The following is a 23,662-nucleotide window of genomic DNA, read 5'->3' as shown; positions in this document are numbered from 1 at the left end:
TCTATATCTGGCTTTTATAGGAGAGAATTATTATTATTATAATCAAGGGGGAGGCGCTAAACCCGGAGGATTATACAGCGCCTGGGGGGGGATGTGGAAGGCATTCAGGCTTAATTCGGGGAACTGGAGCACAGATAAAATTCCCTAAATCAAGAGCCCCTCACCAACATCAAGGAACCTTCCTTGAGGGGTTATAGGAGAGAAGATGCCGCTTATGAGGTTTATCTATCAAGTTGTTATGTAATAATGAATGCTAGAGTACGTCACTGCCTAGCCTAGTGTATGGTAAGTAGCCCTCTAACCATGCATAACTGCATAATTAGGCAGGGTCTGGCTGCCTACCTCTTCACTCAAGAGTGGACTTGTGGCTAGCATGAGTAACCAGTAAACATTCGTGGGTGGCTGGTACAAGTGCCCACTGGTGTCAATATGTGTAGATTATGAAAGGTAATTGTAGATACTATACTAAATTACTGTATGTCTAACTCCAGCTTAGCTGAAATACTTGTTGGTAGTAGTAATTTTAGCCTATAGAGGCTTCATTACTTAATTAGTCTTATAAATTAAGAATAGTTTTAGGCATACGTGTGCTCACTGCCTACCTTCCATGTATGCGTCTGGTGCTACCTCAAGCCTTTCTCCCTCTCCTATCCCTTAACTGATGCGAGCAATCAGTTAACTTCCCTGATTTCCCACAACTGATACAATTACAGTTTCTAACACTGAAGTACTTTTACTAATAAAAATTAATAATATTTTTCAACTACATCTTCCATTCTTACTACTGCTCTTTTTATTATTTGTACTTTTGCTACTGCTAACACCATCACGATTTCTACTGTTCCATTACCGTTATTACAGAGGGCAAGTAGCATGAACTGAGAACGTTACATATATATTTGGCGTGCAGAAGGCTAACCACAAGTCATGTAGTCATTTTTGCCAGCTGTAGGTACAGGGAATCAGAGCCGTCTAGTGGTGATATTCAACCTTAGATAGTCTGGTAAGCGTCAGGGCCCTTTGGCACTTTTGACTTGCTAAGGGTGGGTTTGCTGACTGACTCAGTTTTCTATATCGTGGTAATCTTTTCAGCTAGCTAGGCAGACTCTTTCCAGCAGGTAACTGGCTCCTATCTCAGGGTGACCTTTGGTTCTGTGTTCTCACTGCTGATTATTATTCTGGCTTGAGGGTAAACTGATTGAAAATATATTATTCAAATTATTGCTGAGTCAAACTTTTCCCTTGTTGAGTGAGTCTTGTGACGCAGTTCCTGCGATTGTTTATAGAAGAATCCAGTACTGCTTGCTGGACTGCAGCAGAAGTAATTCGTGAAACCAATCCTCCCTTAGTGAAGGCCCTATTATTATTATTATTATTATATTATTATTATTATTATTATTATTATTATTATAAAAAAGAAGCGCTAAGCCACAAGGGCTATACAGCGGTGAAGGCCCTAAAACACCCACTTACCATGTACTTAGTACCTCCTCCTCACCAAATACCAGTAAGACTTGATGTTTGTGTAAATTTCAGAATCTCAAGCTTCACTACGTGGAAGCTGGGAGCCCTGAGAACCCACTGGTGGTGATGATCCATGGAGCACCTGATTTCTGGTTCACCTGGAGGAGGCAGATTCCCTCCCTCAGTCACGACTACTGGTAAGGCCGCAGCTCTTCACTATACACCTCTACAGAAGGTTGTACTTGCTAGAGTTGAGTCTCAGCACTTGGCTCTGCTTTTCAATTACACATGAGCAGCCACATCAAAATCTCGCCTCGTAGATATAATTATACTTAATATTAAAATTTTGTATTAAAATTGCTTCCACAACTACCTCACCTACTTCCTAAGTAGTGTTTTTTGACATTTCTGTGAGATCACCGTCCCAGCATTTGGGTCCCAGACCAAGCCTCCACATTAACAGTCGGATCAGTGAGACTGTTGGTGCTTGTCTAATTTTATGCTTGCTCTTATTTTCTTTCATTATCTGAGGTTTGTAGCCTCTCTATTCAACTTCTGGTCTTTTTCCTGCTTCCTCATGTTTCGTGATTTGTATTGACTGGGGTTGACGAGGAAAAGCCACTGATTTGAGCAGCCTGTGGTGTGGTCTGTTCAGATCCTGTGTCCAGTCTCTTTCTTCGTATCATTTAGTTATTCCCTTCAAAGATGATGCCGTGAGGATGAATCTCGATCCTAGAAATTGAAGCCACCTTCTCCTTACTTGAATCACACCTGATTAACTCCCATTTCCCGAATGTACTCTGCCTCCCTTACAAGTTAAGTGCTTGCTCACGAATATAATAATATTCACGCCAGCACAGAGTCCAGTCTGTCCCTGCTGGATATCCTGAGTACAATATTTAGATTATCTTTAAAATTTAAGAGTCCAGTAGCACAAACATTATCTCGTCTTTGATGTTATTCTGTTTATCACTCTGCGAAGGAGTATTTTTCTACTTTTCTTTCTACATTGGTTTCTTCGTTGTCTGAAACAGTGACGTCTTGTGTTCCATGTTGCTGGTGATCAGAAATCTTCCTTATCTATTATCACGTAACATTTTATGAACCTACTTGTGGTTATTATACTTGCTAGTCTCCTCCAACTTATCAATGTACCTCCTGACCTTCTTTTAGTATTTCTACGATGTCTTCCTCTTGTATAATTCCCTTCACTCCTATTCATCGCGATGGCGTTTTATTGAAGATAAATGTGTTTTTTTTTCACCGTTTTCAACGATGATGGATTGATTACATCGTCTTTACATCTCCACTACCTCCTAAGTATTCAACTGAAGAAGCCTATTGTATAGGCGAAACGTTTTGGAATTAAGATGCCTAGCTGTTGGACATGTGTCGTACTTATCAATTTGTCGGTATTATATTACATTATCAGATCACATAATGTGTTAGTGAGACTTCCACTCCATATAAAAACTGAAGACACATCACAGAGTAGTGGTCATGGATACTATATTTATCTTGTCTCAGGGGTTGTTCTACATTCATTTTCAATTCTTTCTTGCATTCCTCCCCTCAAGGAAGGTTCCTTGATGTTGGTGAGGGGCTCTTGATTTAGGGAATTGGATCTGTGCTCCAGTTCCCCGAATTAAGCCTGAATGCCTTCCACATCCCCCCCCCCAGGCGCTGTATAATCCTCCGGGTTTAGCGCTTCCCCCTTGATTATAATAATAATCTTGCATTCCTCCACTTATACCTGTCTACTATTCATTAAATACAAAGTATGTGGTCAGCCCTATGGTCACTGTCCAAAACACTGTGCTCTTAATTGTCCGCTTATTGAGGAATAGAGAGACAGTATAATAACCTATGTGACATGTCAAGATATTAACGAAAATAAGATACCAGATATGTTAAACAAATTTCCTAAATTTGCTTGTAACAAATAAGTGAACTGTAGATATAAATTCAGATGTACTCCTGTAAACCCTTTTGCGGCCTAGTTCTTAGGCCTTTCGTGTATCCATATGCCCTTGCGCTACCGTCCACAGGATGGATATGGGGTGCACAATAAACTACCACCTCGGTGACAAAATCTAATCCATTCAGTAATATCTTCTTAGTATCTGTTTTGTTGTGCTTTAACGTTTTATTTCTTATTTAATTACGTTTGGTTTGTTCTACACACGCCTCTCTAGAGTCAGTATATTATCTCACGTTTAACGATGACAGTGATTCAAGTCTTGTCTCATTTGTTCCTTCATTTCTTATACGTTTTCCCGCATCTTATTTTCTGTGTGATCGTAATCATATTCACTGCCTCTCTTACTTGACCTTACACACACACAAACTACATATGGTGGACTACTATCCACAATATATAGTTTGTAATCGCATATGTGTTTACGTATGTCTGCGTCTTGCTGCGCATTCACTGACACGTATTCACCTATATGTGGCTGCATAGGTCGAATTTTAGCTCCTGGCCGCTCCTCTCGATTTGCCGCTTGCCAGATTTACTAATTTTTATCCTTGTGGGCCTTTTCGTACTTGGTCCTAAAGCTGAGTATGGAGGCAGTCTACACCACTTCTTCACCTATATCATTCCACTTCCCGACCATCTTAAGACTGGATTTTCGTTTCTCACCTCTTAAATAGCCTGTATATGTATGTGTGTGTGTGTGTGTGTGTGTTCACACAACTGTCTATTTGTACTTGTCTAGTATTAGTTACAAGAACAGAGTAATATTCGTAGTATCCCGTCTTTAATAATTTGTTCATTATATAACATTTTCAATAACTGAAGCACCTACGTCATCCTCTTATAATTCATTCCATTGATCCACCGCTCACTTCGCGAAGAAATAATTCCTAGCATCTCTTTAGCTCCACTTTTCTCAATATAGAACTGAGGCTTTTGGTTATCCCTGTCGCCGGTACGAAAAAAATCCACTTTATCTAATCTTTACTATACTTTTATGACCTTGTGTGACTATCATGACCTTGTGTGACTATCATGACCTTGTGTGACTATCATCACCTTGTGTGACTATCATCACCTTGTGTGACTATCATGACCTTGTGTGACTATCATCACCTTGTGTGACTATCATGACCTTGTGTGACTATCATCACCTTGTGTGACTATCATCACCTTGTGTGACTATCATGACCTTGTGTGACTATCATCACCTTGTGTGACTATCATCACCTTGTGTGACTATCATCACCTTGTGTGACTATCATCACCTTGTGTGACTATCATCACCTTGTGTGACTATCATCACCTTGTGTGACTATCATCACCTTGTGTGACTATCATCACCTTGTGTGACTATCATCACCTTGTGTGACTATCATTCTCAGTAGTAGTAACCAGTTACCAGTAACCAGTGTACCGTTGACTCAACGACCAACCGTCTCTGCCTGAGTCACTATCTGAACTCATATTGCGCTGACCTGGCATTATTCAAAGACCCTCTATGGGTACGTGGGCGGCCAGTCAGTCAGTGTTACGAGTGTGAGCAAGGAGATAGGTACGGCTGCAAGGGCATTACACACATTATCTGTAATTATACGTACTACCAGCCTACATGAGTATTTCTTACCTAATCCATGTGTCGAACTCCCACATGATAAATGGTGGCACCGGTGTGGAGCGTGGATTTAGTTTTTACGAGTAATTCAAGACATTAGAAGTCTGTTTGTGAGTAGCGGCAGGGTCAAAGGTGAACCGCCAGCCAGCCGCCTTACTCCCCTCACAACCTCCAGCCTGCAAGCCTGTTGCAGCCGTTTCAAGCTTCCTGGCTTAGTTCGTGTGCTAATTGCTTCAATCTCCGAGGGGTTGACCCGGATTTTGCAATTAAGCCAGTCAGTAAGCCAGACTGTGGAAGTGAACGCCAGTCAGCCTATCATCCAGCCTGTCTCCTGTCATCCAACTGCTCCTCCGTGCTTTGTGCATCGTTACACGTCTTCCAGTCAGCCATTCTCGTGGGGTAAGCCAGTCAGCCACCCCAGCTTCTAACCCAGCTGAGAGAGAGAAGTAAGCCACGCAGTACGAAGTAAGCCAAGTTCCTCTGAAGTATTGTCTATATCGCTTTGTGCTCCCTGTTGGATGCTAAGAGTGGTTTTCACCATTCCTGTGGCATAGAGTGGCTTATCAAGCCACCTTCGTGGGTAGAGTGGGGTGCGCGGCAGTGCCCCAGCGAGAGTCTCACCCACCATACTCTCTCCCTCCACACACTATCCACCCACCACCAGACACCTCATCTACCTGTGGTTGTTTGCACCCTTGTACCGGGTCCTACTACTGTTTTGGCTCACATAATTGGTCAAGAGATTGTAGGTGAGCGCCACCGATAAAATCCAATTATGGGAGTTCACCGAGAGAGCGCTTTCTTCCGACAACAGTGGGTGTAGGAGGCATCAGTCAGTCACCGCGCAGGACAACCTATAACCTACCCTCATCACCAGTAATCACCCGACTACTACAGACTTCAGTGATAATTTAGAGTCATTTTTCTAGCATTTAAAGACATTTGCGTGTGTGAGACATTTATAGTAAATTGCTTGTGTACTCTAAACCTTGTGTTTTCAGTGTAAACGCAGTATTTCTTTGACTCATTATTTTTATAATATTTTTCAGTGTTTTCACTTATCTTATATTTTTTTTTATCTGTGTTTTTTTTTCTTTATGCTACTCCTGTCTCTAGTAAGTATTATTGTGTAGTGTACCAGTCAGTCACCCTGTGTGAAGTGATTCATTTTTTTTTATTGTATTCTTTCAGCGTTGTATTCTCCAGTAATTGTCATTGTATTTCATGCAGTGATATTCACCCCAGTATACTAAATTATCCATTTATTTCTATGTGTGTCTTTTTTTCGTATGCCAGCAGTGTCTCATTCCTCTAATTTTTTCGCAGACTGTGTACCATTATTTTTGCCAGCAAATTTTTGTCGTATCAGTCACAGCAAGATTTTGTTGTATTGTCGTATCAGTCACAGCAGGATTTTGTTGTAAGAATATATTATAATAATGAAGTGTGCCCTGCCACTGTAAGTGTTAACCTACCCGTTTTGTTCCTTTGTTTTATTTTATTCATATTTTTATATTTCTTTGAACAAATTCACTCTTGATGAAATTTTAATTACTTTTAACGTAAAGTGTTTTCTTTACTCTGCTTGAGTAAATTGTTTTGTCTAATTTACAATTAAGAGTTAAAGTGTTCAATCAGTTTATTTTTTTTCTTCATATTTTAATTTTATCATTTAAACTGAGTTTTCCCAGTGACACTTTATTACTGCAGTGACTACACTTTATTTTGTTGCACTTGTTCTGCAGTGAATTATTTTGTTGCACTTGTTCTGCAGTGAATTATTTTGTTGCACTTGTTCTGCAGTGAATTATTTTCTTTTATTGATATTTTTATGATTTATATTTTAATTTTGTTTATGCATTCTTAGAAAATACTTAAATTTCCCAGTTAACAATTTAATAATTTTATTTTATACTTTTACATTGATTTAAAATTTAATTAATTTATTTCTTTATTAGCAAGAGTAAAGACAGCTCATTTTGCATTTAATTCAGTCTCCAGTAATATTTTTACTTGTATATTTCAATGTAAATTTTTCCTTGACCTTGAGTTGTCCTTCCTCTTGCAGTGTATCTTAGACATTTTTTTTTATTCCTTCTGCAGAATTAGTTGTATATCTTTTATTTCAATTCTAGAATTTTATATCATTTTTATTGTTCATTATTTTTGCCTTATTTGTTCTCGTGCTACTTTGCCATTATGTCTCACATACCGTCAAGTGATACTTTAGTGAATGTCGACACTCAGACCTCTCAGGCTACTGTTGCTCCTGTCATCAGTCCTCACAGTTCCTTAGCGACTGACAGACCGACCCAGACACTGAGATATTATAGTTATACTCGTGATTCCCTTGATGCGTTACCTTTATTCAATGGCCATGTACATAGTCTTGAAGCATGGTTTGCAGCCATTCGTTCTCGTGCTAGTGCTCTAGGTGAAGGTCCTCCTTCAGAGGAAAGCCTTATCAGACTTGCTAAAGAAGCTCTTTATCGATCCCCTGCTGCTGTTCACGTTGTTGATCTCCTTGATATGCGCGACTTCAGGAATCTTACTAAGTGGTCACAATATGAGGAACTGATTCGTTCTTTCCTTGTCCCAGTAAAAACAGCTGATCCATATGTCGTTCTTAGGGAACTAGTGAATGCTACACCCATGAGTAATGAATCGTTGAGTGCATTTGCTGTTAGATTAGACAAACTTTTATCATCATTTATCAATGCTGTCCAATCATCATCTTTTCTCCCTGAAGAGGCTAAACCATTTACAGAATCGCTCGCTAAAATAGCAGCTTTTGGAGCAATTAAAGAACTAATGCCGCCTGCTTCCGTGTGTGCTTATGAGGCTCATCCTCCAACTGTAACGATGGAACCACTTACAGCCTTAAATCATGTACGTTCCTTGTGCCCCCAGGGTACTTTCCCTTGTATCAAAAGTAATGTCACACATATGCCTCAGTCTGCACCACCTCTTGTTTGCACCACAGAGACAAATCATGGTCGTCAACCATCTCAGAGATCACCAAGAACCAGTGTACAGAGTCGTTATACACCTCGTAGTATTCATAGTACATTCAGTAACCATAGTCGGCGGAATTGTTACAACTGTGGTTTCCGTGGCCATATTGCAATTAATTGTCCTGATAGTTACCCTAAGAGACGTCGTACTGATGATGAGTACCCAGATCTTCCCTACTGTACTTATCATAGAATACATGGACATGACACATCTGAGTGCAATGCTCTCTATAACCTTCAGTACTCTAGGTCTTTCCGTGGCCGTTCCAACCGCAGACCCCGTAGAGGAAACAGATATCGTGGTTCTCAAAATAACCAGAATCAGGCTCATTCTTCCAATTCTCAAACTAACCAGAACCAGGCTCGTTCTTCCAATTCGGGGGAATTCGAGTGCCCCAGTCAAACCGTCCCATGGTGACAGTAGGTGATAATGAGTACACCATCCCCGTTCACAATTCCTTTGAAGCCTTAAGCAGTCTCGAGAATGACAACCCTGCTGATGATGTTGCTTCACATGTCTCTGACATAGATGATTTTGGGGATGAAGTAGAACAAGTCTTTTCTGATGACAATCCACCTTTTTGTTTGCACATAACTTCCAATGCAACCATAGGCCCTATAGTGCAAGCATCTGTTCATAATGCGCCCGTTCATTTGTTCATGGACTCTGGTGCGCAAGTCAATATTATTAGGTCTAGTTTGTTTAAGGATAAGCAGTTACGACGTGTCCTTCTCGTAGAACCGACTCATGTGTCCTCCCTTAGTGGAGTATCTGGTTCTCACCTGCGTGTCCGAGGTCGGACTTCCCTAACCTTTTCTATCCAAGGTAGAGACTTCACTGCTTCCTTCCTTGTTGTCGACCAGATTACTTTCCCTGGTGACCTTCTACTGGGATTTGCTTCCATGCGAGACTTACGCATTGTGCTCGACCCTTATCGATGGCATGCCCAAATTGACGACTTGATCGTTCCATTCTGGGGTTACCAGCTTGGATCAGAAATCTGTTATACTGCTGCAGAGTATGATGTACGGATTAAGTCCTTACAAGCTAATGCATTCTCCAGTAGCGTACCCAAGCGGTCAGGCACTGGTAATTCTGTCACTCCCATCAGTGTTCCACCTATACCTTCAGACTTGCAGGATAGTCCGATGCCTCAAGTGTCCGAGGACACTCAGATTGCCTTGAGTGCACAACCTATCCCTGCAATGCCTGCTAGTTCGAGTAGTAGTTTCTCCACAGGGGATGCCTTGTCAGAAAACAATTACTTGCAACTAGTAATGCCATCTCTTGTTGATGTCACATGCCGTCTGCAGAAAGACGTCTCTGTTGCGGCTAGTGCTCTCACTAGAGTGTCTGTTCTTGTTCCTAGTGTTCCAGATGGTGATAATGTCCTAGTTGACAGTGATTCTTGCAAAGTAAAAGGTCTATTTGTTGAACCATCCTTACATGTTGTAAGAGATAGTAAGATCCATTTCTACCTGGCCAACACTTCTGGTCACAGTGTTCGCCTCAGAGCAAATACCAATCTTGTTGACCTTGTTCACTATCCTTACCCTGTTCAGGTAGAGGATGAGTTGTCACCTGACCAGTGGGTCGGTGCTATTTCTGCCGGGGAGACCTCATCCACTTCACTGGATCAATCTGTTCCACCAGTTGAGGAGAAAGACTTAGCTCCCACTGACTTCCCAGATGAAGTCAAGCGTTTGTTGACTCTGTTGAACAAACGTCGTAAAGCCATTGCTTTACCAGGTGAGAAGATGGGTATAATGAACTTATTGTCCCATCGTATTCCACTTGAACCTGGTACTAGACCTATCTACATACCTGCGTACAGAATGCCTCATTCACAAGTTGCTGTCGCAGAAGAATTGATCAATCAAATGCTTGATGATGGAGTTATTGCACCTAGCAATTCACCTTGGAATGCACCCTTGATACTAGTACCTAAGAAGGATGGTACTTGGCGCCCAGTGATTGACTTTAGGAAGTTAAACGCGAAAACCATTCCAGATCGCTTTCCACTCCCTGTACTGGGTGATCTTTTACATAATATCGGAGATAACAAAGTCTTTTCAACCCTAGATTTGTTACAAGGGTTTTGGCAAGTCCCTCTTCACGAGGACAGCCAAGAGCTAACTGCATTCTCCACTCCTACAGGTCATTATCACTTCCTCCGTATGGCGTTTGGATTACGATCTTCCCCTATCACGTTCTCAAGGCTCATGACTAATATCTTTAGAGGTCTCATAGGTAATGCACTTATGGTGTACTTAGATGACGTAATCGTCATGTCTAAAGACGTGGATACACACTTGAAAAGACTTGATGTAGTACTTGGTAAGCTTGAAGAAGCCAATTTAAAGATCAAACTGTCTAAATGTCAATTTTTCAGATCAGAAATTAAGTTTCTTGGTCACGTAGTCACTCCTAGAGGGGTTACGACTGACCAAAGTAAAGTAACTGCAGTACTAAATTTTCCAACTCCCAAAACTGCTGATGCCGTAAGATCCTTTGTGGGCTTAGCAGGTTTTTATAGATCTTTCATTGCCAATTTTTCTTCCATAGCTGCTCCTCTAACTGAGTTGCTTAAGAAAGATGCTCCTTTTGTTTGGACCTTCCATCAAGAAAGAGCATTCCAAACTCTAAAAGAAAAGCTAACTTCTGCTCTAATTTTGAAATTTCCAGATTTTTCTAAGCCCTTCTATCTGACAACTGATGCTAGTTCAATTGGCATAGGTGCCGTACTAGCTCAGAAGACCGATGGTAAGTACAATGCAGTTGCATTTGCTAGCCGAGTCCTTACGAAGGCTGAACGTAATTATACAGTAACTGAGCAAGAAGCTTTAGCAATAGTATGGTCTTTAAAGCACTTCCGAGACATTATTTATCAGTACTCTGTTCATGTCTTGACAGACCATGCTCCACTGATACCCTTATTCCAGAACAAACAACCTACTGGAAGGTTAGCCAGATGGACCTTGACTATCCAAGAGTTCAATCCCACCTTTGAGCATTTACCTGGCAAGTCAAATGTAGTCGCAGATGCCTTATCGCGACATGTTAGTATAGTAACTGCAGACCCTCCATTTAGTGCTGAAGATGTAAAGAATGCTCAACGAACAGATCCCATGTGGTCTGGTGTGATTCGATTCCTGCTCCAGGAAGATCTTATTCTGACTGTGAAGCCACCAGCACCCATCAGTGACTTTGTCATGAACCAAGAATTACTGTATCGAACAGCCGAGTTGGGTACTCCTAGCAGAAGAGTATACCAGTTAGTAATTCCACAGTCACTAGTGAATGTAGCCTTACAGCTAGTTCACGATGTACCAGGTGTTGCACACCCTGGTATGGATCGTTCAGTAAAACAAGCCAGATTGAAATACTTTTGGCCTCGTATGGCAACTGATATTTCTGAGTATGTTAAGAAATGTAGTGTCTGCATGCAACATAAAGGCAATGCTAATGGTCCTAATCCAATCCAAGTGTATCCAACTACTAGCGAACCGTGGGAAAGAGTTGCGCTAGATTTGTTAACTAATTTCCAATGTTCCCTCCAAGGCAACAAACATCTGTGTGTTATGGTAGACCATTTCACCAGATATTGTGAGTTAGTTCCTATTGCAGATAAGACTGCCGAGACAGTAGCTAAAGCGTTTAAAGAACACATTATCTGCAGGCATACCACTCCTAAGTCCCTAGTAACAGATAATGGAGGTGAATTCTGTAATGAAATTCTTGAAAATTTGTGTACCTTGTACAAGATCTCTAAATCCACCATTGTTCCTCATCATCCTGCCAGCAATGGGTTAGCGGAACGAACCAATAAGAAAGTACTTGATGTCTTGAGAGCCACTATCAATCCCAACAGTGAAACTTGGGATGAAGTTATACCTGATGTGCAGTGTGCTATAAATTCTGCTTACAATGTTTCTATAGGTGACACTCCACATTATGCATTGTATGGTGTAGATAAACGTTTGCCTTATGAGTTGTTATATTCTAATCCGAAACCAAATTACAACCCTGATGATTTCATAGCAACTCGTACCAGCTTAGCTCAAAGTGTTTTTAGAAGAATCCGTGAAACACTTCATAAATCAACAGCTGAATTTACAAGAGTCGCAAACACTCGAGCAAAGCCATCCAAAATCAAAGTAGGTTCGAGAGTTATGCTGATTAACTTTAACAAAACGTCTGCAATGCCAAAGCTTGATCAAAAGTTTATTGGTCCTTATCGAGTAGTTGAACATATCACTGGTAATAAGTATAAGGTTAGAGAGATTAGTACTGGTCAGTATAAAGAATCGCATTTGGATCATATGAAGTTAGTATGTGATGATAATGATGTTCCAACCCAGACTAATGTGACAGACTCTGACAATCCTCCTGATCCTGTACTCTCTTCCTCTGATACTCAGTCAGACGATCAACCTGAATGTCGTTATTCCCTACGTACACGACAGGTATTGAGAAATCCTCAAGTATCATTTGTAACTTCCAATTCAGATTTGCCTCAAATACAGCATGAGTTAGCCAATGCTACAGAGTTTGATCCTCCCAGAGATGACACCCATTCTGCATATGTCAATCTCACCCTAGCAGAGTTGGGGTTAAATGTAAATAACCTGTATAGATGAATAATTACAGTATCAACTTATCAGTATTCAAGAATTTTTTTTTTGTGTTCATGTTCTCTCCGCGTTCTGAGAGTTAACAGTCTAGATTTGAGTGCACCGAATCTGCCTTTCTGTTAAACACTCTTTCTTTGTATATATTCCTTCCTCAGAATCCGTAGATCACATGAATACAGATCAATCGATCAAAATTTTTTTTTATCACTTGTAATCTCAACGTTGAGTTCGTTGTTCATTTGTTGAGTTTTAAGTTGTACTATAGTATACCTTGTATTGCATTACAGTTTCAGTCACGTAAGCTTCCATTCCAATGTTCTACTTATGTATGTTATAATGTTTAATTGTTGTGTACTTTGACATTGTATAGAATCAGCCCAAGCCGTATACCTGCCATCTCTAGTTTGTATTAGTTGTATGTCGGGACGACATATGTTAGCGTCGCCGAGCTCTCAGTAGTAGTAACCAGTTACCAGTAACCAGTGTACCGTTGACTCAACGACCAACCGTCTCTGCCTGAGTCACTATCTGAACTCATATTGCGCTGACCTGGCATTATTCAAAGACCCTCTATGGGTACGTGGGCGGCCAGTCAGTCAGTGTTATGAGTGTGAGCAAGGAGATAGGTACGGCTGCAAGGGCGTTACACACATTATCTGTAATTATACGTACTACCAGCCTACGTGAGTATTTCTTACCTAATCCACGTGTCGAACTCCCACATGATATCATCACCTTGTGTGACTATCATCACCTTGTGTGACTATCATGACCTTGTGTGACTATCATCACTTTGTGTGACTATCATGACCTTGTGTGACTATCATCACCTTGTGTGACTATCATGACCTTGTGTGACTATCATCACCTTGTGTGACTATCATCACCTTGTGTGACTATCACCACCTTGTGTGACTATCATCACCTTGTGTGACTATCATGACCTTGTGTGACTATCATCACCTTGTGTGACTATCATCACCTTGTGTGACTATCATGACCTTGTGTGACTATCATCACCTTGTGTGACTATCATCACCTTGTGTGACTATCATCACCTTGTCTCGTCCTATCAGCCAGCGTTGGCATCTTTAGTGCTTTATGCCTTTCATAATAACTTGCATATTATAACAGTTTTTTAGCTCTTCTGTGGATTATTTTATAATTAATTCAAGTATTTTTCTAGGCGCTGGCTTTACCTCATCTCTATATATTCCAATTTTGGCCTAATAAATGTTTATATATATTTTTTTAACATTTATCCAGCTATATACTTAAAAGTTGTGTGTTCGCCTATTTATGGTTGCTGATGTCGAGACTCAGCTCCTGGCACTGCCTCTTAACCTGCCACTCTTCAGATTTACTTCCTCTTAGCCACTTGGGCACTATCCTGCTGGGTTTAAAAACTATGTACGGAGACTGACTTTACCACTTCCTCACCAAGATCATTTTTCGTGTGTGTGTACTCACCTAATTGTGGTTGCAGGGGTCGAGACTCAGCTCCTGGCTCCGCTTCTTCACTGACCGCTACCGGGTCCTCCCTCTCCCTGCTCCATGAGCTTTATCATACCTCGTCTTAAAACTATGTATGATTCCTGCCTCCACTACATTGCTTGTGTGTGTGTGTGTGTGTGTGTGTGTGTGTGTGTGTGTGTGTGTGTGTGTGTTTGTGTGTTTGTGTGTGTGTGTGTGTGTGTGTGTGTGTGTGTGTGTGTGTGTGTGTGTGTGTGTGTGTGTGTGTGTGTGTGCGTGTGTGCGCGCGCGAGCGCACGCTCACCCATTGCTTCTAACAGATGTACACACCCAGGGTGGTGGCTGTGGACATGCGTGGGTGCGGGGACTCGGACACGCCTCGCTTGAGGACCCACTACACCACGCCTCTCCTCGCTGAGGACGTCGCCAGCCTCATCAGGATACTAGGTAAGCATATACTGCGGACCAACATAGCCCTTTCTTAAGGGTTATATTAGTCACAATTAAGATCAGTGCCTGAGAGCCTCCCGAGGATATATAGAACCCTGGCTTAATATCGCCTCCCGTGAACATACTAAACCCTTAACATCACACGAGGACCTGCAGAACCCTTACTTAAGATCACATCTTTAGGGCCTACAGAACCGTTGCTTAAGATCACATCTTTAGGACCTACAGAACCCTTGCTTAAGATCCCATCTTTAGGACCTGCAGAACCCTTGCTTAAGCTTACATCATTAGGACCTACAGAACCCTTAAGATCACTTCCTGAGAACTTACAAAACCCTTAAAATCAACTGAGGACTTCCAGAACCTCTTTTCATAAACAGAGTTTCATAGATGTCTGGAAGGTTCTCTCTCCAGCAGCTGCTCTGTGTCTTCACGAGTTATTTACGACCAGGAAATCTGTAGATAACTGGAGTATACCTGGAGGGTGTTCCGGGGGTCAACGCCCCCCGCGGCCCGGTCCTGATACCCAAGACGACATGGCGGAAACATTCCCGACGTACTGAACACAACAGACCCAATAATGTCCTCAAGGAGACTTCATATATCTTACACACGCCCCCAAGACATGTTCTGAGCAAGCACTGTGTTTTTAACCCATTGTTTAGCTTACGCAGGAGTTCTGCAGGTTCCCAGCAGGTGTTAGCAGACATGTTGCTGATTCTCAGTGTTTTAACAGGGGAGTCTTCATGTCTTCAGGTGTTTTGAAACTTGAGGTTCTTCACGTATAACACAGATGTTTCTTTCAGTTGGCGCTCAGTAACAAGTGTTTTTTTTCCTTCAGGTATTTCTCAGTAGGTGCTGCCTAGATATTAATCAGGTGAAACACTAACCAGTGATCAAGATCAGTGACAGTAAATGCCTAAAAAAAAATTGCAGATACTTTAAAACAAGAATATAAAAAACGCCTATATTTAAAGATATTTATTATTGTTATTAATATTATTATTGTTGTTAATAATAATATTATTATTATTTATATTATTATTATTCCCATTAAATAACTTCAGTATGTTTTATGTGAACGGTTTTAATTAATTATTAATGACTGATGCCCCATATTAAAAAATAATACCTTTTGGGCTTAGACTTTGTAGATGTAACTGTATCAACTTGCTATAATGGTTAGTAAACTTGGAATGAATGCACAATAACTCGAGAATGCCTCCTTCGGTCGATTTCAAACTTCGGTCGATTTCAAAGGAAGCATCACGTCATAATCCGTCAATTTCATAAACAATTTGGTTTCCATGTGATAAGAGGAAGGTTTTATTTAATTTTGGGCCTGGTCACAGACCGGGCCGCGGGGGCGTTGACTCTCGAAACCCTCTCCAGGTATACTCCAGGTATAGTCCAGGTATAGGTACAAATTTGTCAAATTAAAATAGAAAAATAAAAATTCAGGATTGGTTTTCGGGCGATAATTTGTAAATGTTTTGTCCGATTGGCTACAAATCTTCAATGATAATAACTTGAGAAAGTAAGTTCTGGATGTAATTTAGGTACTGGTGTCTGTGCAATAACTAGAGAATACCTCTTTCGATTGGCATTAAACTTTCAAAGCTGGAGTATCTTCCTTAGTGGAAGGTTCGAACTGGGTAGGGACTGTGTAGGGGCAACTTCGCCATTCTTATTAAAGAGCAGCTTCTTTTTTGGATCGAATCTCATTGCTTCCCAAGGCAAGTCAAGGTTATCGCTTCCACATAATAATAATAATGATAATAATAATAATAATAATAATAATAATAATAATAATAATAATAATAATAATTTTGATTTATACCAGGGAAAAAACATTGAACGATCGTCATGAATCATATAATGACCCTCTCCTTACTGTGGACAGGTCGTAAGAGTGCACACTTGGTGTGTGCAGGTGTGGGCGGCCAGGTGGGTTGGTACATGTGTTACCACTACCCACAGCTGGTCACCAAGATGGTGCTCATCCACGCCCCGCATCCCTACGTCATCCGCCAGCAGGTGAACTCTCTCTGGATGAACTACTACAAGGCCTGGTGAGTCGTAGGTTACTTTGAAGGTAAATTCTTTGGCAGAATTGCCCCAGTGGAAGTAGGTCATGTTCAAGAGTTATGCCAGGTGTTAGCAAGTAGGTTGTAGTGATGTCCTCATCTGACGCCAGTATATAAGCGCCAGTCTTCCTGCCTGTGCTTCAGATTCTTCAAGACAACGGTGCTCATCATCTGCTCCTAGGTTAAGGAACCGATTACCTCGTCTTCCACTCTCTTGTGTATATATTTCTACGTCTTCACATTATGTCCATGTATTGTAATAAGCCACTGGATGGCGAAACGTCTACAAATAAAGATGCCGAGCTGTTGCACAAGTGTCTAATTTATCATCTTCTCGGTACTGTATGCCAGGCGATCTACCATTAAGCTGTAGGGTGGCCCGGTGGCCTGGTGGCTAAAGCTCCCGCTTCACACACGGAGGGCCCGGGTTCGATTCCCGGCGGGTGGAAACATTTCGACACGTTTCCTTACACCTGTTGTCCTGTTCACCTAGCAGCAAATAGGTACCTGGGTGTTAGTCGACTGGTGTGGGTCGCATCCTGGGGGACAAGATTAAGGACCCCAATGGAAATAAGTTAGACAGTCCTCAATGACGCACTGACTTTCTTGGGTTATCCTGGGTGGCTAACCCTCCGGGGTTAAAAATCCGAACGAAATCTTATCTTATTTAATAAACAGAAGAATGGATGGGGAGCTCGAACCGTGGACATTGTATGTAGTAGGTCTAATGTTGCAATCCCGATCCACGAAGCTTACAAGTGGCAAAGCACTGAGACTTCTACATGCAAGGACCTTGGATCGAGTCTTCGTCCACTCTTCTTTTCATTCACTGACAGTTGTTCATTACGACTCATCTTAAGTCTAAAGATGCAGGTTATGAATGCGGAAATGAAATTCTTGTGCATCGTTTCTGCTAGTTACTAATTAAGAATTTTAACATGAAATTGAATTTGGCTCCTCAGTTTTTATTTAACTGTTGATAAACCAGCTCTTATTGAATATTCCCAGCTCAAGACGACAGATTTCATTACCTGATGTTCTTCCTAATACACATTAAAAACCATGTGGGGCTATTGTAGTCGTCAGATACATTCTTCTTTATGCCTCATCTGAAGGACTCGTGTCATCCCATTACCTCTTCCATCAGATAAGTTTTTCTTTATATATATGAAGGACTCTTACAACAGCAATGCTTCATTCGTCAGGTATATGTTATTCGTGCGGCTGCCTCTCCTACCTGAGGTAGCGGCTCATGTGAACGACACCTACCTGGTGGACAAGTTCTTCAGTGACCTCGTCAGAAGCAAGGCCATCACTGAAGATGAGGTTGAGGCTTACAAGTTCACCTTCTCCAGAAGAGGTCAGATATACTGGGTTCCTGAGGAAGGGGCACAGGGTCTGTATGATACATATGCTGTATTGATTATTGATATACTTTTTGTGATATATTTATGTGGGACAATCAGATACTTTTTACTCACCTATTCACCAACACTGTTTTGAACATTCACATACAACATGTAAATATATGTTGATTCATTTACCTTAAAACATTTAGAGATATGATGACAAGTTAATGCAATCAGACACGCTCTTCATATTATTAAGCTTATACACCAAGTGCTTATGTGCTATACAGATATGTTATTGAACACACACACACACACACACACACACACACAGGAGGCTAGATAAAATGGAGGAGAGGATGGCTGCAGTGAGCAAGAAGTGGGAGCTACAAGCCACAGCTGCAGAGGCTAGGATATGGAGCCTAGAGGAGGATCTGGAAATGCTGAAGCGTGATATAGAGCAGAAGAACAGAAAGTGCATGGCAACAGGAACAGGAACAGCAACATCAGCAACCAGTGAAGTTACTGAAGGGAGGAAGAATATAAGAACTGTGCAGAGGCTCTATCAGACCACTGGGGGGCCCAGGTGGCATGCCATTGGGTACAAGAACAGCAAACAGTGAGGGGAATGAAGAGAGGGAAGATAACAAGTCCCCTGTAAAGGCATTATCAGGCCAACAGGAGACCCAAGAAATGTTAAGGAAAGCAGCAATGATATGTTAAAGTCAGGCCCTGAGATGCTGAGGAAAATGTAATGGGAGGATGAAAGGGAGAGGTCAGTCTTAATTCATAGGTTTCAGAAGGCTAAAGGGACAATGTACGAAGATGACAGGGGGAGAAAAAACAAACAGAAAATGTCATCAAAGAGACAGGAGAGGAAGACATGATCCAGCTGACAAATTTCCAGAGAATTGGGGGGCTCTCAAGGGGAAAAAGTTGTCCAATCAAATTGATTTTCAAGTCAGAAATGGTGTGAAACAGAATATGCCAGCAGAAATCAAGATTAAAGGGCTCACCAAATTACCACTGAGTGCACCTTGACCATGACAGAACATGAGAAGAATGACAGAAACTGAAAGGACACAAAGACACAAGGAGCAGGAAAGAGAGACAAGGATAGAGATGGGCAAGGAAACCTAGACTTGGAAGGAAAAACAAACACAACCCCCCACAGAACACCCTCAACTCTAACAACTCCACCTCAACCAGAATAACCCAAAATAAACCCCCCTCCATCACAAACTCTACCTTCACAGCAACCTCACAAAGTATCCTGCCAGGTCTTCCACTTCCACAGCCATCACAACCTCCCCCTCCTACCTGCAGAACACAGTAGTTAAAAAGAAGCTGAAGGTATGGTACACCAGTGCAGGATAAATAACAAATAAATGTGAGGAGTGGCATGAAATAATAATGGAAGAATCCCTCAAACATCCTAGTATTCATGGAAACAAAGCTCACAGGGATGATATTAGATGTGATAATTCCATCTGGATTTCAGATCCTGTGGAAAGATAGAGAACAGAAGGGAAGGAGTTGCACTGCTCATCAACAACCAGTGGAGATTTGGGGAGCTGGGAGGAATGACAGAAAAGAAGCAAGGGACTACATATTAGGAACACTTGAGACTGAGGTTTCCAAAGTGATAACTGCAGTGATGCACAACTTACCACAGAATAGCAGGGGGCCAAGACAAGAGTTTGAAGAGAGCAACAGAGCAATGGTAGAGACACTAGCTGAGGTGGTCAAAAGGGCCTACAAGGGTAGAGCAAAGTTACTTGTGGGTGATTTCAACCACAAGAGATTGACTGGGAAAACTTGGAGCCACATGGGGGACCAGAAACGTGGAGGGTTAAGATGGAGGCAGTACTGGAAAATCTCATGCACCAACATGTTAAGGAACACTTACCAGAGAGAGAGAGAGAGAGAGAGAGAGAGAGAGAGAGAGAGAGAGAGAGAGAGAGAGAGAGAAGGGATCAATTAGCAAGGCTGGACCTCGTATTCACATTGAGTAGTTCAGACATTGGGGAATATCACTTGTATAAGGTCTCTCGGAGCTAGTGATCATGTGGTCCTGAGATTCTACTGCATTGTAAAGCTAGCAGTTGACAGTGAAGTAGCACGAGAAGGACAGGAGAAGCCAAACTATATAAGAGGGGACTACGCAGGCATGAGGCAATTTCTGCGCAAGGTGCAGTGGGGAAGACAAGTGGAGGGAAAGACAGCAAATGAAATGATGGGTTACATGACCACAAAGTGCAGGGAGGCAGAGTTCATACCCAAGGGCAATAGAAACAACAGGATGACCAGACTGAGTCCTTGTTTCACCTAAAGGTGTAGAGAGACCAAACTAGTTGTACTAGTGAATGGAAAAGGCATAGAAAACAAGGGACTCAGAAAAATAAGATTAGCCGAAGAGCAAGTAATGCGTATGCATGGATAAGGAGAGAGGCCCAGCAGCAATACGAGAATGACATAGCATCGAAAGCCAAATCTTACCTGAAGCTGTTGTACAGCCACATCAGGAGAAAAATAATCTCTTGTTGAGCGAGGAGCTCAACAAAAGATTTAGGGAGGTATTCTCAGTGGAGACAGAAAGGCTTCCAGCAAGTGCTAGACACTACACACGACCGAGGAGGAGGTGAAGAGACTGTTAAGCGAACTAGATACCTCATAGTCGGTAGGACTAGACATCTCTCCATGAGTCCTGAGAGAAAAAGCAGAGACACTGTACATGCCACTAAAAACAATCTTCAACACATCTAGCATAGCAGGACAACTACCTGAGGTGTGGAAGACAGCATATGTAGTCCCAGTTTTCAAGAAAGAAGACAGACAGGCAGCACTAAACTACGGACCAGTGTCACTGACATGTATAGCTTGCAAAGTCAGTGAGATTATCAGAAGAGTGGTGGAGCACTTAGAAAGAAATGAGTTTATACATGATAACCAGCAGGGTTTCAAGGAAGGGAAATCCTGTGTCACAAACCTATTGGAGTTTTGCGACAAGGTAACAGAAGTAAGACGAGAGAGAGAGGGAAGGGGGTAGACTGCAGTTTCTTTAACTGTAAGAAGGCTTTTGACACAGTTCTGCACAAGAGATTAGCGTAAAAACTAGAGGAGCAAGCAGGAATAATAGGAAATTCAATGCCATGGATCAGGGATTACCTGACAGGAAGGAAATAACGAGTGATGGTTACATGACGAGGTGTCAAAGGCTGCAAACCTCACTCAAAGAAAAGGATCTTGGGGTGAGCATCATACCGAGTACACTCCTGAGCCGCACATCAACCAAATAACTGCTGCAGCATATGGTTGTCTGGTCATATGCTGCACCCAAGTAAAGAGTCATTCAAGATACTGTCCACTGTGTACGTCAGACCTATATTAGAATATGCAGCAAGAGTTTGGAACCCATACCTGTTCAAGCACGTTAAGAAATTAGAGAATGTGCAAAGGTTTGCAACAAGACTAGTCCCGGAGCTAAGGAACATGTCCTACAAGGAGAGGTTAAGGAAAATTCAACCTGACGACAGTGGAGGACAGAAGGGGTAGGGGGACATGATAACAACATATAAAACACTGAGAGGAATTAACAAGGTGGAGAATGACAAAATGTTTCAGAGATGAGACACAGCAACAAGAGATCACAGTCGAAAGTTGAAAACTCAGATGTGTTTTAGGGATGTCAGAAGATATTTCTTCAGTCACAGAGTTGTCAGGAAGTGAAACAGTATGGAGAGCGATATAGTGGAGGCAGGATCCATGCATAGCTTTAAGAAGATGTACGATGAAGCTCTTGGAACAGGAAGAGTGGACCTAGTAATGATCACTGAAGAGGCGCGGGCCAGGACCTATGAATCGACCTCTGCAACCACAAATAGGTGAGTACATACACAGGGTGAGGTAGAGAAGCACTGTGTGAACCACTAGTGAAGATCTACACCAAGTCAAGTGTGTGCCAGAGATGTGGAAGGCGGCAAATATAGTACTTATATTCAAGAAATGAGATAGGTAGGAAGCGTTGAATTACAGGCCAGTTTCGCTAATTTTGCAAGGTAATGAAGAAGATAGTCAGAAGGAGAGTGGTAGAACACTTGAAGAGAAGGAGTTTCATAAACACTGACCAGTACGGGTTCAGAGACGGTAAATCTTGTCTCCCCAACCTAATGGAATTCTATAACAGAGTAACGGAAGTGAGAGAGGGTTGGGTGGATAGAAAGAAGATATTGGGTACAGTACCCTACATGTAGCTAGGGCAAAAACTTGAGGTGCAGCCAGGAATAACAGGGAAAGTTCTCCGGTGGATCAAAGAGTATCTCAGATAAAGAATAAAAAGGCACAATACCGGCCAGCACTTTTATGTGAATGATTTTCCAGATGGGAGTGAGTCAGGTGCGACCCTGTTTACTAATGATAATAAACTGATATGAATAAAAGCAGAGGACAGGGAAAGGTTGCAAAATGATCTGGATAACCATGATTGGTCAGATAAGTGGCTGCTTGAACTCAACCCCAGAAAATGCAAGATCATAAAATTGAGGAAGGGGACAGAAGACTGAAGACGGTGTATAGTCTCAGGGTACAGATGTTTCAGACCTCACTCAGTCAGAAATGCCCAGGGACGAGCATAGTGCCTAGTGTTTTGCCAGAGACTCACATCAACAGAATAACTTCTGGCAACCCTATGAATGGCCTTCAAGAATCTCAAAAGACTTTCCGGACACTTTATACGCCATAATACATAGTTTCAAGAGTAGGAGTTGCAGGCTCCAAGTGTCTAGGCATCAACAACAACAGTTGATTATAGGTTGAGAGGCTAGTGGCCAGGAGCTGAATGCCAATCCCAAAAGTACAGATTTGTCAATACATATATGCTTAACCCCTCTGGCTCATCTCTCCGTCCTGTTTCGCATCTCCATCTAGCTTACCCTGATTTTTCCTCTCTCCCTCTTCCTGAATCACTATTGTTTTCTTACATTTCCGTTTTCTTTTTACATTCTAATCCTTCGATTAAGTTATCCAATATCATCGCTTTTTCCTACCACATCTTTTCAACATTGTTAGTACTAAAGAGGACAAGACGGGCCACCCATACTACCTCTAACAATCCCTACCTTCCTTTCAAGAGAGGACTGGACGACTGGAAGGGGGGAGGGGGGCGGCACTTTAACTATCCCTGCCTTCCTTCCACTAGAGGACTGGATGAGCCCCTTGCATTTTCTCTGTCCCTACCTTCCTTTCAAGCCATAACTGGACGGCTTTCTTCTAGAGGACTGGACAGGAACCCTTCACCACATTCGTCAGCTGGACCTACGAGGGATAGGGGATAAGGAACCTCTGCCAGATGTCATCACCAAGCCCACATTACTCATCATGGGCGATTCTGACCCTTTCCTGCCCCTGGACACGGCCTATCGCTCCGCTGGTAAGTCTCCATGATAGATTGACTACTATCCGCGATAGATTCGCAAAAATCAATGAACGACAGATTTGCCACAATCCAAGACAAACATTTCTCTTCTGCCACTTTCATTAGGTCAAAAAATTATATATTTTAGCACCTTGTGGATAATACTTGTCCAGATTTCTGCACT

At 41.9% G+C, this 23,662-nt stretch overlaps 1 protein-coding gene across 3 annotated transcripts in view; it reads left to right on the top strand.

Annotated features, from left to right (window-relative positions):
* Positions 1-23,662, top strand: part of LOC128693482 (epoxide hydrolase 4) — a 33,170-nt gene that overhangs the window by 6,150 nt on the left and 3,358 nt on the right. For all 3 annotated transcript variants that reach the window (XM_053783185.2, XM_053783187.2, XM_053783186.2), the window contains exons 2-6: positions 1,537-1,661; positions 14,514-14,626; positions 16,533-16,701; positions 17,922-18,076; positions 23,338-23,493. In XM_053783185.2, coding sequence (XP_053639160.2) covers positions 1,537-1,661; positions 14,514-14,626; positions 16,533-16,701; positions 17,922-18,076; positions 23,338-23,493 — 718 coding nt within the window. The remainder of the gene's footprint in view (positions 1-1,536; positions 1,662-14,513; positions 14,627-16,532; positions 16,702-17,921; positions 18,077-23,337; positions 23,494-23,662) is intronic.

This window comes from Cherax quadricarinatus, chromosome 57 (genome assembly GCF_038502225.1).
Source record: "Cherax quadricarinatus isolate ZL_2023a chromosome 57, ASM3850222v1, whole genome shotgun sequence".
Classification (NCBI taxonomy): Eukaryota; Metazoa; Arthropoda; class Malacostraca; order Decapoda; family Parastacidae; genus Cherax; species Cherax quadricarinatus.
Note: the sequence above shows the minus strand (reverse complement) of the source record. Positions and strands in the feature narration are given on the sequence as shown.